Raw genomic sequence first — 13057 nt, forward strand, 5'->3', positions numbered from 1 at the left:
ACTGTTGCTGCGGCAGTTCTCAGAGCTTGTGGTATCGGAGCATGCCAGCTGGTCCTGTCTTCTACACTCTCCTCTACCTGTTTTGGGAGGATTCCAGCATGAGTAATGTTATTCTTTACGCAGTCTTTAAAGCATTTTGGGACATTCGTCACTTTCTTTTGCCAGGACAGAGTGTGAGGAGAGTTGTGATACCTGATTACTTACCACCCACTATGCCCTCTGGTATGGAGGACAGTGACATTGTTTTGTGGTAAGTCTCTGTCCATTCATCAGTTTAACTGATTATCAATATATTGACTATTTTAGCTTTCTCCTTCTCATTCAACTGCTGACAGCTGTCTTCCGTGGTCGCAGCAGCAATATACCAAAGAACAGTATCGGATGAGCGTTAATCAGGGGTGTGTTATAAAATTAACATTCATGATCATCTTGTTCTTGAGGTTTGAACATAACTTCCTTCAGGTTGGGGCTGTTCAGGGTCGACTACTTTTATTCTCCACTTGAGGAAGCTGCATGGCTGTGCTGTAGCTGTATCTGGGTGAGTAGAAAATTAGATGCTTGGATTTATCCTGATTGACTGAACAGATGATGGTTCTGGCGGAGGTGTCTTAGTACTGGGTTAGCTGCGAAATTTGGCCAACAGAGACTGAGCAAACGGATAGGGCTTGTTTGCATCAGTTTGACATTGTAAGTATACTGAGCTAAACAGGGAGGAAAATACGAACTTCCCATGTTCCCAGCTGGCTGGGATGTCTGTAAGACTTTCAGATTTTCTTTTTTTCCCCGTCTTCTCTTCCTCAGTAATGAAGTCATTCTTGACTGAAGATTGGGGTTATCTGCTCTTGCTTTCCTCTGCCAGTCACCTGTTTTTCCCGAAGGAGAGGGGTCACTAAAATGGCTTCTGGACTACAAAGGGTCTTAAATGAAAAATGGTTTGGTTGATGCCTTACAGCCTGCAGGTTTGATTCTTTCATCAAGAGACCAGTTTGTGCAAGGCAGTGCCATTTGTTTGGTAGAAAACAGGGTTGGGTGACCATTCTAACAAAGAATCACTGGAGCTATTATACACAAGTTTATATATGCTTCCACTCTTTTAAGCTGAGACTGTGCTGTTGTTGGTCTAAATGTGTTCACAGCACAATTGTTCAACACACACATGGACACAACCACCCTCTAACCAAACTGTACACACTAGGAGAACACAATTATGCACTCTTGTTGATTGTTGCTTATCCAAGGCAGTTCAATTTGACTATTTCATATCATTTGAAATCCGGCAGTTTTTCAACCAATTTGCCTTACCCAGAAGTCTGCCCATTAAGCGCAGATCATGGTGCATCTCAACTGAACTGAATCCCAGAATGAGTAGGCGTTGTTGTTCATGTTATTAACTCTCAATAAAGTGTCTTCTGTGTGTACCAAATTTGTGCTCTGTGATAAAATGAGATTAACGGAATTTCAATAATGAATGTCTATTTTTTCATGATCTTCAATAATAATAAAAGTCATTTCTATCATTAGTCATATGCTGCTGTTTGGTTTGTATGAGGGGCAGATGTGTGTGTGGATGTGTGTGTTTTGTTGTTGCTGTTTTTTGGGGGGTGGTTGTTGTTTTTGCAAGGCCATTTTCAATAGCGTCACAGTGATTTGGCAGGCACTGTGGCAGGATCAGTGTGGTGTTGGACTTGTGATCCTGTGTTCACCAATGATCGGGGTTTGAGTTCCCACTTCAGCATGGTGGTGTGTCTCATTGGGAAAGGCACTTTACGCTGGTTTTCCTCATTCCACCCACGTGTCATCAGGTGTCTCATTGGGAAAGGCACTTTACGCTGGTTTTCCTCATTCCACCCGCGTGTCATCAGGTGTCTCATTGGGAAAGGCACTTTACGCTAGTTTTCCTCATTCCACACACGTGTCATCAGGTGTCTCATTGGGAAAGGCACTTTACGCTGGTTTTCCTCATTCATCCCACGTGTCATCAGGTGTCTCATTGGGAAAGGCACTTTACGCTGGTTTTCCTCATTCCACCCACGTGTCATCAGGTGTCTCATTGGGAAAGACACTTTACGCTGGTTTTCCTCATTCCACCCACGTGTCATCAGGTGTCTCATTGGGAAAGGCACTTTACGCTGGTTTTCCTCATTCCACCCGCGTGTCATCAGGTGTCTCATTGGGAAAGGCACTTTACGCTGGTTTTCCTCATTCCACCCGCGTGTCATCAGGTGTCTCATTGGGAAAGGCACTTTACGCTGGTTTTCCTCATTCCACCCGCGTGTCATCAGGTGTCTCATTGGGAAAGGCACTTTACGCTGGTTTTCCTCATTCCACCCGCGTGTCATCAGGTGTCTCATTGGGAAAGGCACTTTACGCTGGTTTTCCTCATTCCACCCACGTGTCATCAGGTGACAGGAAGTCATCGACAATCACACACACACACACACATGCGCACACGCACACACTGATAGTGAAAAGACGCTAAACTAAAGAACGAACGAACGCACACACACATACACACATGCGCACATGCACAGGCACACACACACACAAACATACACAGCATGAAACAACAAAGACTAAAGCACTGGGAAAAGAAATGAAGACAAAGTGAACAAAATTAAAGGCTACAAAACAAATTGTCCATCAGTATGACTGAATATTGTGAAGGAATGGTTTATGTGATAATACACTTTATATCCCCTTCCCACCCCCATCTATTTCTTTTTTCATCCCTTGGCTGATAAAGAAAACCATGTAAGTTACTTTCAACAAATTTCAAAGAAAAAATGTGTGACTGGCACGTAACTGAGGCCAAAAAAGAAGAAAAGGTATCAAATATTGAAGTTCAGGTTTTCAAATAAAGAATAATGAAAGTAATGATAATGATGCATTTATAAATAATTTTACCACAACATTCATGATACAAGGTCTTGTTAGGGGAAGTTTTTCTGTCATGAAAAACTGCTCAAGACATCCCCAGTATCAACATTAGCCCAGAAGGAGTCCACAAACTCTTGAGAGACCTCAACCACCATAAAGCCCCCAGACCCAACAAAATTCCCAACCTCGTCCTCAAAGAATGTGCCCCCAACCTCGCCCCCGCCCTGAACACCCTGTTCCAATGCTCCCTTGACACAGGCGACCTCCAGACAGACTGGCGTAACGCAAACATCACCTGCGTCTACAAAAAAGGAGACAAACACGCAGCTGAAAATTACCGTCCCATCTCTCTCACCTCTGTCACATGCAAGCTACTTCAACATATCATCTGCCGGCATATCCTGACACACCTAGAGAAACAAAACATACTCACCAACCTAAACCATGGATTTCGCAGCGGATACTCCTGCGACACACAACTACTCCTAACCAGCCATGATTTCCTGCAATCCTTCAATCGCCAGCGCCAAGTCGACGTGGCGGTCTTAGATTTTTCTAAGGCCTTCGGTACTGTCCCCCACAAGCGTCTTCTCCACAAACTGCAGGCTTATGGTATCAGAGGCAGCCTCCACATCTGGCTCACTAACTTTCTAACTCACAGGAGGATGGCGGTAGTAATACAGGGTGACTCATCAGAAGAAACCAGTGTGGACTCCGGAGTACCCCAGGGAACATGTCTCAGCCCTCTCCTCTTCCTGTGTCACATTAACGACCTGCCAGACACCGTCAAGTCACAGGTCTGTCTGTTCGCCGACAACTGCCTCTTATACCACGAAATAAACACCTTTCAAGACCACCTACAACTTCAAAATGACCTCTGCCTGCTTGAAACCTGGGCCTCTGACTGGGGCATGAAATTCAACCCAAAGAAATGCTATATCCTCAGCATCCAACAGTCCTCCAACTACAACTACTCCCTCTGTAATACCCCACTCCAACATGTTTCCTCCAACCCATACCTCGGCATCATCTTTTCCAATGACCTGAAGTGGGGCACCCACACTGCCAACATCTCGACGAAAGCAAACAACACCCTAGGCTTTCTCCACAAAAACCTGCGCTTCTTTCCTCAACACTGCAAGAAAAACGCATATCTAGCCCTCATCCGCCCACTCCTAGAGTATGGATGCATCATCTGGTCCCCATACCTACAGCAAGATATAAACCAACTAGAAAAAATCCAACGCCTCTCAGCTAGGTTTATTACTGGCGATTACACCACAAGAACCCCCGGTGCCATCACCAATATGTTATCTGCCCTGCAGCTGCCAACACTACAGAAACGTAGAAGTGATCTACGCCTAACTTTTCTGTACAAGGTGGTTGAGGGGTTAGTACCGGCCATACCGCCTACTGGTTTCCTGACTCCACACAAAGAAGGACGTCGCATCAAACCTCGCGACTTTAGAGAATACGACACAACAAGCGCCATCTCCAATCACATCAGGAACAATTCAAGATCCTTTGTAGTAGGCAGATCTCAGACTGAGCAGTTCAGAAACTCCTTCTTTATTGGTACTGTTCGTGACTGGAACCATCTGGACGAGGCAATGGTGACAGCAACATCTGTCGAGAGCTTCAAAGCACGGCTCTCAGGACAGCACTAGTGCTAGTCTGCGCACTCCCCCCACCATTGTGTTTACATCATAGTGGCGATAGCAACGTACCCTACAGATGCAGAACATGACACTAAATCTGCTGTAATTTTAAAAAAAACATGGAGCAGATGCCTAACTTACACATAAACCTAACACACAGGCCATAAAGAGTCTTCAAGTCTTTAGATGGAAGAACAGTGCTGTTGAAAGGTGACATACACTTGTCAAAAGAAAACATGTTAATATGTGTGCGCAAAAAAAAAAAGACAGAAACGTAGACAGGAGAAGATTCAGAAAAAAATCCGAAGGACAAAAATGTGATGAAAACAAACAGAAACCAGGAGAGAAGAAAAGACCAGCAGTCCATTGTACAAGTCAACATTTTATTCACTGTCATCGTCCTCCATCTCCACATCATCATCATCATCACCCAGGTCTGCAGCAGCTGATGTGGAGGCCTTGACCTTGGTTGATGATTTGGACCCTTTGACCTTGACCTTTTTACTCTTCTTGGAGCCGATGTCAACCATTTGCTCTGGAGAGAAAAAGAAATCAGAGAAAATTATGAACATGGAGCATATTAACAGGGAAGGTTTTGACCAGATAACAACACAAATCAAATCATCAAATCATGGTGCTTAAACGTAGAGCCTGGCCGACCACAAAGGCCATCTCAAGGCTATCACCACGTTGGCATCTACTTCAAGTCAAGGGTAAAAATGTATAATAAAAACTTATCACTGCTTAAATCTTTTCACTCAAATAGTCCAAATTTTTTTTTTTTTAAACATTCTAATCTAATGAAAAATGTTCACTTCATTCAAGAAGTCCATCAGCGTCCATGGAGGGTCATCAGGGAACAACGTCTTCAGAGAATCTGCCGTGTAATGTCTGTGTCTAACGTCATGCAGATCCCAGCAGTAAATGAGCACGTGTTTCACAGAAACTAGCACAATGCACACACACACACACACACACACACACACACGCATGCACGCACGCACGCACGCACGCACACACACACACACATTTATAGCATCTGGGGCACCGTGGAAGAATCGACTAAGCCATGGACTTTTAATTCCGTGTTCACCAGTGATCAGGGTTGGAGGTCTGTTTCAACATGGTGTGACTGTGGAAGGTTAAAACAGTGACAAGATAAGAACTGGGCCCTTCCATCCTATGCTGACCCCTAGACACAGTGGATAGGAATCCACTGTCCCAATGGCAAAAAAAAGACCATGGGACCTTGGACCTTTTAAATGACGGGTGCCATAGCCAAATGGTTAAAGTGTTGGACTTTCGATCTAAAGGTCCCAGGTTCAAATCACGGTGACGGCGCCTGGTGGGTAAAGGGTGGAGATTTTTATGATCTCCCAGGTCAACATATGTGCAGACCTGCCAGTGCCTGAACCCCCTTCATGTGTACATGCAAGCATAAGATCAAATACGCACGTTAAAGATCCTGTAATCCATGTCAGCGTTCGGTGGGTTATGGAAACAAGAACATACCCAGCATGCACACCCCCAAAAGCGGAGTATGGCTGCCTACATGGCGAGGTAAAAACGGTCATACATGGAAAAAGCCCACTCACGTATATACGAGTGAGCGTGGGAGTTGAAGCCCATGAACGCAGAAGGAGAAGAAGAAAGACCTTTAAACCTTAACACAGACACACACATATGCATCCATACATACACATGCATACACCACACAAATAAAAGGTTTATTAAAACACACACATCCATCACACACAAATACACACCATCTGTATCAGCCTCCACTTTCTCCTTCTGCCGTTGTCCGTGTCTGAGTCTCTTCAACAGGCGGTTACGTTTTTTATTGGACAAATTGATGTTGTTCTTCAAGTTCTTCCTGTACACAATTTTGTACACACTCAACTGAGAACACATCCAAATTCACTGGCATCACTAAAGAATATCACTGAATGAATAAACAAACTCGCATTTTAGTTTCTCACACTAAAGACAAAGCAGATTGCACACAGATTTTAAAAAAAAGAAAAAAAGAAAAAGAAAAGAAAAAAAAAGTGCAATACATTTCTTGACAAAAATAATTACGCTAGAACAAAATAGAACTGAATATGTCTTTATTACCAAGTGTACCAGGGTCACAAGGAATATTGGGGGGGATAGTACATAACAAGATACGAACATAAATCGCAAATCATACACAAACACAGATACAGTAGAAATTAGGATACATACAAGTGCATATCAATATAATTAAAAACTTGTGCATGCACACACTGCACACACACACACACACACACACACACACACACATCTGAACAGAAGCTGCATATTACATATGGATGGGGCTGATGACTAGATCTTCGGGCAGATGGTTGTAACAGAAAGGTAACTCAGTATGCTGAACTGGAACATGAAGAAAAAGTCTGGAAAAGTGTTATTATAATTTTTCCTCATTTTGTTCAATTACAGAGGCAGCAGGCTCAGGGAGGGGTGGAGGGAGGAGAAGGTGGGGGACAAGAGAGGGGGAATGGAAAAATAAAAGTTCAGCTGTACCAATATTACCACATAATTGTGATAACTTGTCACGTAACAAGTTCTGCCTTCAAATATATACACTGATGAATTCATTCGATTCTGACAGTCTGAGATATGCAAGTTTTTCTTTTTTTGTTTTCTTTACTTTTCTACCAAATTTGCATTCACAACACAAGCTCACAAAAATGCACACACAAAAATAATAGTGCTAACACAGTCATATCCACATTGTGTTTTCCAGCCCAGAGGGATTCCCACACTTACATCTTGTTCTTGATCATGTCTTTGCTGAAGAGCTCCAGGTCTTCCACGTTCACGTCTGGCTGGTGCTTCTGTTTGGCTACTGAGCGCTGTCGTCGCCGCCATTTCATCGTCTTCCTCTGTTTGTCCTGTCAACATTAGGTCAGAGGTTAAAGGTGGTAGTTAGGTCCCATAGCCTTTTATGGCCATCCTGAATTCATATCCTCTGAGTCTTGGTAGGCAAAGGAAGGCAGATCGTAACCTATATTCTAAAAAGTCTACACATAAAGAGATCATGCTTGTGTTTGCATTTACATTTATTATAGATGGAACACAGTCTTTGTCATGAATGTTTCACTTTCAGTTCTGAATTGTAAATATTTTCTAAATCAGCAATTATACTGCATTAAACAAGAAAATATAACACTCGCTGAGTCAAAAAAAAAAAAAAAAAAAAAAAAAAAAAGCAAAAAAACAATGAACAATGCACTTAAACTAAGTTAAAGCGTCAACACCAACAACAAATCAACCGACGAACAATGCACTTACTGTCTTTTTCTTATTCTTCAGTTGACCAAAGACACCCATGATGATCCTTCTCCGGTATATTAGTGGATTCCTTTCCAAATCTCTCAATCAGGTTCTGTTGTCAACACTCAAGTCAAGAGAATCTGAAAACAGAATAAAATCTTTTTGTCACCATTTATTTTTCTGCGTGAAATTCAAGCCGCTCTCCTCAGTGTCACCACTGAGCAGTACCAGCCTAATTTTGTTTTGCCTTGGGTTTTATTCCAGTACAGAAAAATTTTGCATTTGTATTCTGTTTCACAATCAAACAATCCCTGAGCAAACCTCACAAAGTGTGTGGGGCTTGAACCCATGGACACTCACTTCCTTGTAATGCCCATTACCTACATAGAATCCCAGAGACGGACAGGGAAAGAGAGCGAGCGACCGAGAGAGAGAGAGAGAGAGAGCGAGAGAGAGAGAGCTCTGGGAAGACAGCCAAAATGGACTTCAGTCTGGACTGATGGATCAGTACTACCAAAAGTCCAGTGGTTCAAATAAGAACTATTAGTATTACAACATGTATTATTTCCATTATAGTCCAGTAGTTCAAATAATAACTATTACAACATCAATTTTCATTTTCAATCCTCAGGTTCTGGGTTTCATTCCAGTATACTGTTGCCTGGCTTGTTAAGGCAGAGACTGTCCCAATGTGCCTAATCAACATTACATGCAGACATGCTGTTACATGTATCTAAATCTGCTTTCTCATTGTGTGTGTAGATCAACTGACAACATTTCTTTCTTCTTCTTCTGGGTTTTTTTTTTTGTGTGTTTTTTTTTTTTTAAACATACGTTAAAATTTAAGGATCCTCATCTGATCATACTATCATCTTATTAATTCTTATGTCACAGTTTGGTGGGTTTGGGAAACAGAAATACCCAGCATGCACTGGCACCAACCATGACAAGAATCATCAGGAAACTGATGCTATTTGTGCAACAAAAGAAAAAGAATAATTTTAGTAGCAGGATTACCCAAGAACTTTTTTTTGTAGGCTATGTTAAAGTGCTCAATAATTTGTTACTCATTTTCATAAATATGCTACATCAAGAGGTGATATTAAAGACCTTTGATTAGATTAAACCTGGACATCCACTCTGAAGTGGGTAAAACGTTTTTTTTCATATGATTCATGCCTGCTTTGCAATATATACATGAAAAATGTATAATATATATACATTTATATTGCAAAGCAGGCATGAAGAATACAAGTTCAATAACAAACTGATTTCAATTGACAGCCACACTCCATCCCAAGTTCCTGGTAGACACCGAGCCTGCCACACCAACTCCCAGTCCTACCCCACCCCTCCTTCAGAACGGAGTACCAAAAATACTCATTCTTCCCAAGGACCAACCTGGAGTGGAGTGTGCTCCCAGGCAGTGCAGCAACTGAACCCTCGGTAGAGACAGTCCAGCACAAAATTTGAACATAAAGTTTTTTTGTTTTTGTTTTTGTTTTTTCCTTAAAGTATCCATTCTGAAACTTGTGTGAAGTAATCTTCAACAAGATGAAGGTGTTCACCTGAAGGAAGAATAAAGTGCCGTGGAATTTAGTACGCAAAATATATAAACTTTACCAGCGTTTAATATATTTTATTATTTAATGTCGATTTGATGGTTAAAGAATTATCAAATGGGAAAACCAGGAACCTATTTTACCAGCAATATTAAAAATGTGTGCATGTATGAAACGATATCAATACCATTAGTTGATGCTGTAACCCATTTTCAGTGGAGTTCGTCGATTCTTTGTAGTAGTAGTAGTAGTAGTAGTAGTAGTGTAGTAGTAGTAGTAGTAGTGTAGTAATAGTAGTAGTAGTAGTAGTAGTGTAGGGACTGGCATTTGACTGCCTAGGCCTCACGGCCTTTTTTTTATGTCCCCTTCAATATCGGTCTCCTTTTATTTGTGGGATAAATATATATTATGTTTTCTTTTACAAGCACTGTAAATCATTCTTTTTATGTACGTTATTTTACTCAATTTTGATGCGGATTCAATCACTAAACTAAAGAGCCACCATCTTGCTTTTTTCCGTTTTTTGGTCCCATAAACCATGAGCATTACATTAAATTTTGTTGGCCACGGGAACGATCCTGAAAGTATTTGTTAATCTAATCTCTCATCGTCTCCGTCTTTAATCTGTTGAAATTACTACATATGTAAGCACAGTGAAAATGAACCAGTAAGACTGCTTTAACTTCCGAATGTCTAAAACATGTGTGTCACCCACCTTTCTTCGGTTGCACGTTTCACATCGACAACAAACACATGCACCATTAATAACTGTGAAAGTTACTTCCCCTTGCCCACTTCCGCTTGAATCCCCCATTACCCAGTGTGCTTCCGTTTCCCAAGATTACGGAGGTGCAGTTCAAGTGTGTGTGTGTGTGTGTGTGTGTGTGTGATAAAAATGTAAAAAGTACATGCAAGCAGTTGTAGTATTCATGAATGTTTATTGCACAGTTATAACAATGATAATAATAATTCAATAAAATTATTTATAAAGAACCTTTCTATGCCGCAAAGCATGCTCAGCTGATTGTGTCGTACAATGTTGAAACCGATCAGTTTAAAAACATGCATATAAACACTGAATAAAGTGGAAAAAAAACTTTCATGCACAACCTTTTACAGTCAGCCAACGGCCAAACACTCAAGCACAATTTAATTCTGATGTAAGCGCACACCACACACACACACACACAATGGTGACGGACACCCGGCACGCGGCACACTGACACATAATCATCACAGACTGCCTACGCATGCCTTATATCAGAAATGCATTATCATATCACGATACTTAAAAAAATTATCACAATACTTAAAACTACTCCCGAGCCGCCGGCCGGACTGATCCGTCACAATACTGACCTGCCGCCGGGCCAAATCACCGTCGGCAGTACTATGTGTCTACTTGATCCTTTAAAACAGCTTTCAAAATTACCACCACTGCTGACCCTATTATAGTAACTTATGATTTCCTCAGTTACATGGCCTCATGTCTCTTCAATCCCGTCGGTTTCTACTGGTTAGGCTACTGATGACATTTATCACGGATAAGTTAAGCCTCATTTTGCACCAGTGACTACAGCCGGCGGCTATTTCATAGTGCCAAATCAGTGAATCTTGTCATCGCACACTGTGGCTTTAAATGTCTATCTAGGTTCATCGGTAGATAAGTTTTGACATCTTGGGTATACCGCGGCAGTCACGGACGGTCACACTTTAAAAGTTCTCGGTAAACTGCACTGATTAAATCTCTCACTGTTCTTGACAGAATTAACCTTCAAATTCTCCAGTTGCCGGAAACATGATACGAAAAAAAAACCTCCGTCATCAGTCCTTTTCACGCCGGCCTGCCTCCGCTAGGTTGAGCCACACAGTAACCAAATGTACTTAGTGACTCACGGGCCCAGCGTGCATGAAGACTGGCACCGCGCCGTCCGCAGTCAGTGTGACCAGTTCCATCAAGCACGCACACGGCGCTCACACACACACACACACACACTGTCACACACACACACACACACACACACACACACACACTGGCACACTGACATACTGTACTGACGCACGACTGACCTATATGCGTCACGCACTAGTACAACACACATACTCAAGCACACTGAACTCACACACACACACACACACACACACACACACACACACATCACTGAGTACACACACACACACACTTTATGTGCTTTTGTTTCATGTTTCTCAGACCCACCAGTTCCGTTACAAACCGGCTGCACGGCTGACCACTCGGAACTGACACAGTCTGAGAGCACCCAACACAAAAACATCACCAACACGACACGGCACAGCGGATACTCCACGACTCTCGGGTCTCCCCCTGCCCCTCCCCCTCAGTTACATCCCCACCCCACCTCTTCTTCCTGATGCTAAACTGAGCTCACCTGCATATGAACTGTTCCACCCCCATCCCCCACCCTCCACAGCTTCCACCATTCCTTGTCGGTGTGTGTGTGTGAAGGGGGGACGGGGGGAGGGGAGGGAGGGGGGCGCTGAAATGAGTGAATGCGTGCATGTCCTGATTCATTTTCGATCTTGTGAAGACCTGAGACAACAAACCAACTGATGAGAATAATAAGAGAATCGTCTTGATTCCATGGCATCAGTCCTCGATCAAGTCCATTCGACACCCACTCAGTGATGCTGTTTGTAACACACTGACAGATAATGGATGACTGATCGATCAATAACTGAACGCAGTGTCAGTACCGCCGCGGCTTGCAACCATTCCGTGACGAGATCAAACGATTGAACTTGGCCTACTTTCGTTGCTGCACGTGGGTTAAAAAAAAAAAAAAAAAAAAAGTGTCATTGTTCGGACTTTTCAATAGTCCTACGTCAGTGGTTATTTGTAAGTGCTTTTTCTTTTTTTTCTGTTTTTTTTCTCTGTGCTGGGCTTTGTTCTCATCTCACGTCCGAAGTGCTGCATTGTAGTTCAGTGCGTTCATTATTCTCAGTTTGACGCAGACAAGGGGTTGATCAGTCGCTAGATTGCATATTCACTGCCTTGACGAAAGTACAGGCCTAACTAACTTGATTAGCAGTCTCGTGTTAATTACTCTGGGACTCGAACAGTAGGTATACTCATTTTGCTGGCACTGAGGTGACTGACACAGTGACTGACACAGAGGATGCATGTCATTATCACTGTAGAAATCAGTAGTGTCAACGCTTGTCACAATTCTTCATTTTCAAGCATTTAGATTAAATCGGTCAGTCTATAATGATTCAGTGAATCTTCTTCTTCTTCGTTCGTGGGCTGCAACTCCCACGTTCACTCTTATGTACACGTTTGGCTTTTACGTGTATGGCCATTTTTGTTGTTATTGTTGGGTTGTTGTTTTTTTTACCTCGCCACGTAGGCAGCCATACTTCGTTTTCGGGGGGTAATTATTGTTCTGATCAATAACTGAGAGCCCTCATCACACGGTTCTCAGTGCGACATCCCTTTCTCCTAGTTTGTTTTGTGTGTAGAAATGACCAGTTCTCTTGTTGACTGAGTAGTCAACTTGACTGATACAGTGTTCAACTGAACATTCTACTGAAAGCATACAGCATAAAACAAGACAAAATAAAACATCAATGATTAAAAACAGCCATTAAACAGAAATGATTATGATTCAGCAGACCAGT

General features: G+C 42.4%; 1 protein-coding gene across 2 annotated transcripts; it reads right to left on the reverse strand.

Moving 5' to 3' along the window:
* Window positions 1-4901: 4901 nt before the first annotated feature.
* LOC143289468 (uncharacterized) lies at window positions 4902-11234 on the reverse strand. 2 transcript variants are annotated; one of them, XM_076598443.1, is made up of 5 exons: window positions 11173-11234; window positions 7857-7978; window positions 7332-7456; window positions 6302-6411; window positions 4902-5070 (listed from the first exon to the last, which is right to left on the reverse strand). In XM_076598443.1, exons 2-5 carry the CDS (start codon window positions 7893-7895, stop codon window positions 4919-4921), a joined length of 426 nt encoding a protein of 141 aa, XP_076454558.1. In that variant the 5' UTR covers window positions 7896-7978; window positions 11173-11234; the 3' UTR covers window positions 4902-4918. The 2 variants fall into 2 exon arrangements, with proteins under 2 accessions (XP_076454558.1, XP_076454557.1); XM_076598442.1 differs by lacking the exon at window positions 11173-11234 and adding an exon at window positions 10116-10188.
* Between the last annotated feature and the right edge of the window lie 1823 nt (window positions 11235-13057).

This window comes from Babylonia areolata, chromosome 14, assembly GCF_041734735.1.
Source record: "Babylonia areolata isolate BAREFJ2019XMU chromosome 14, ASM4173473v1, whole genome shotgun sequence".
Classification (NCBI taxonomy): Eukaryota; Metazoa; Mollusca; class Gastropoda; order Neogastropoda; family Buccinidae; genus Babylonia; species Babylonia areolata.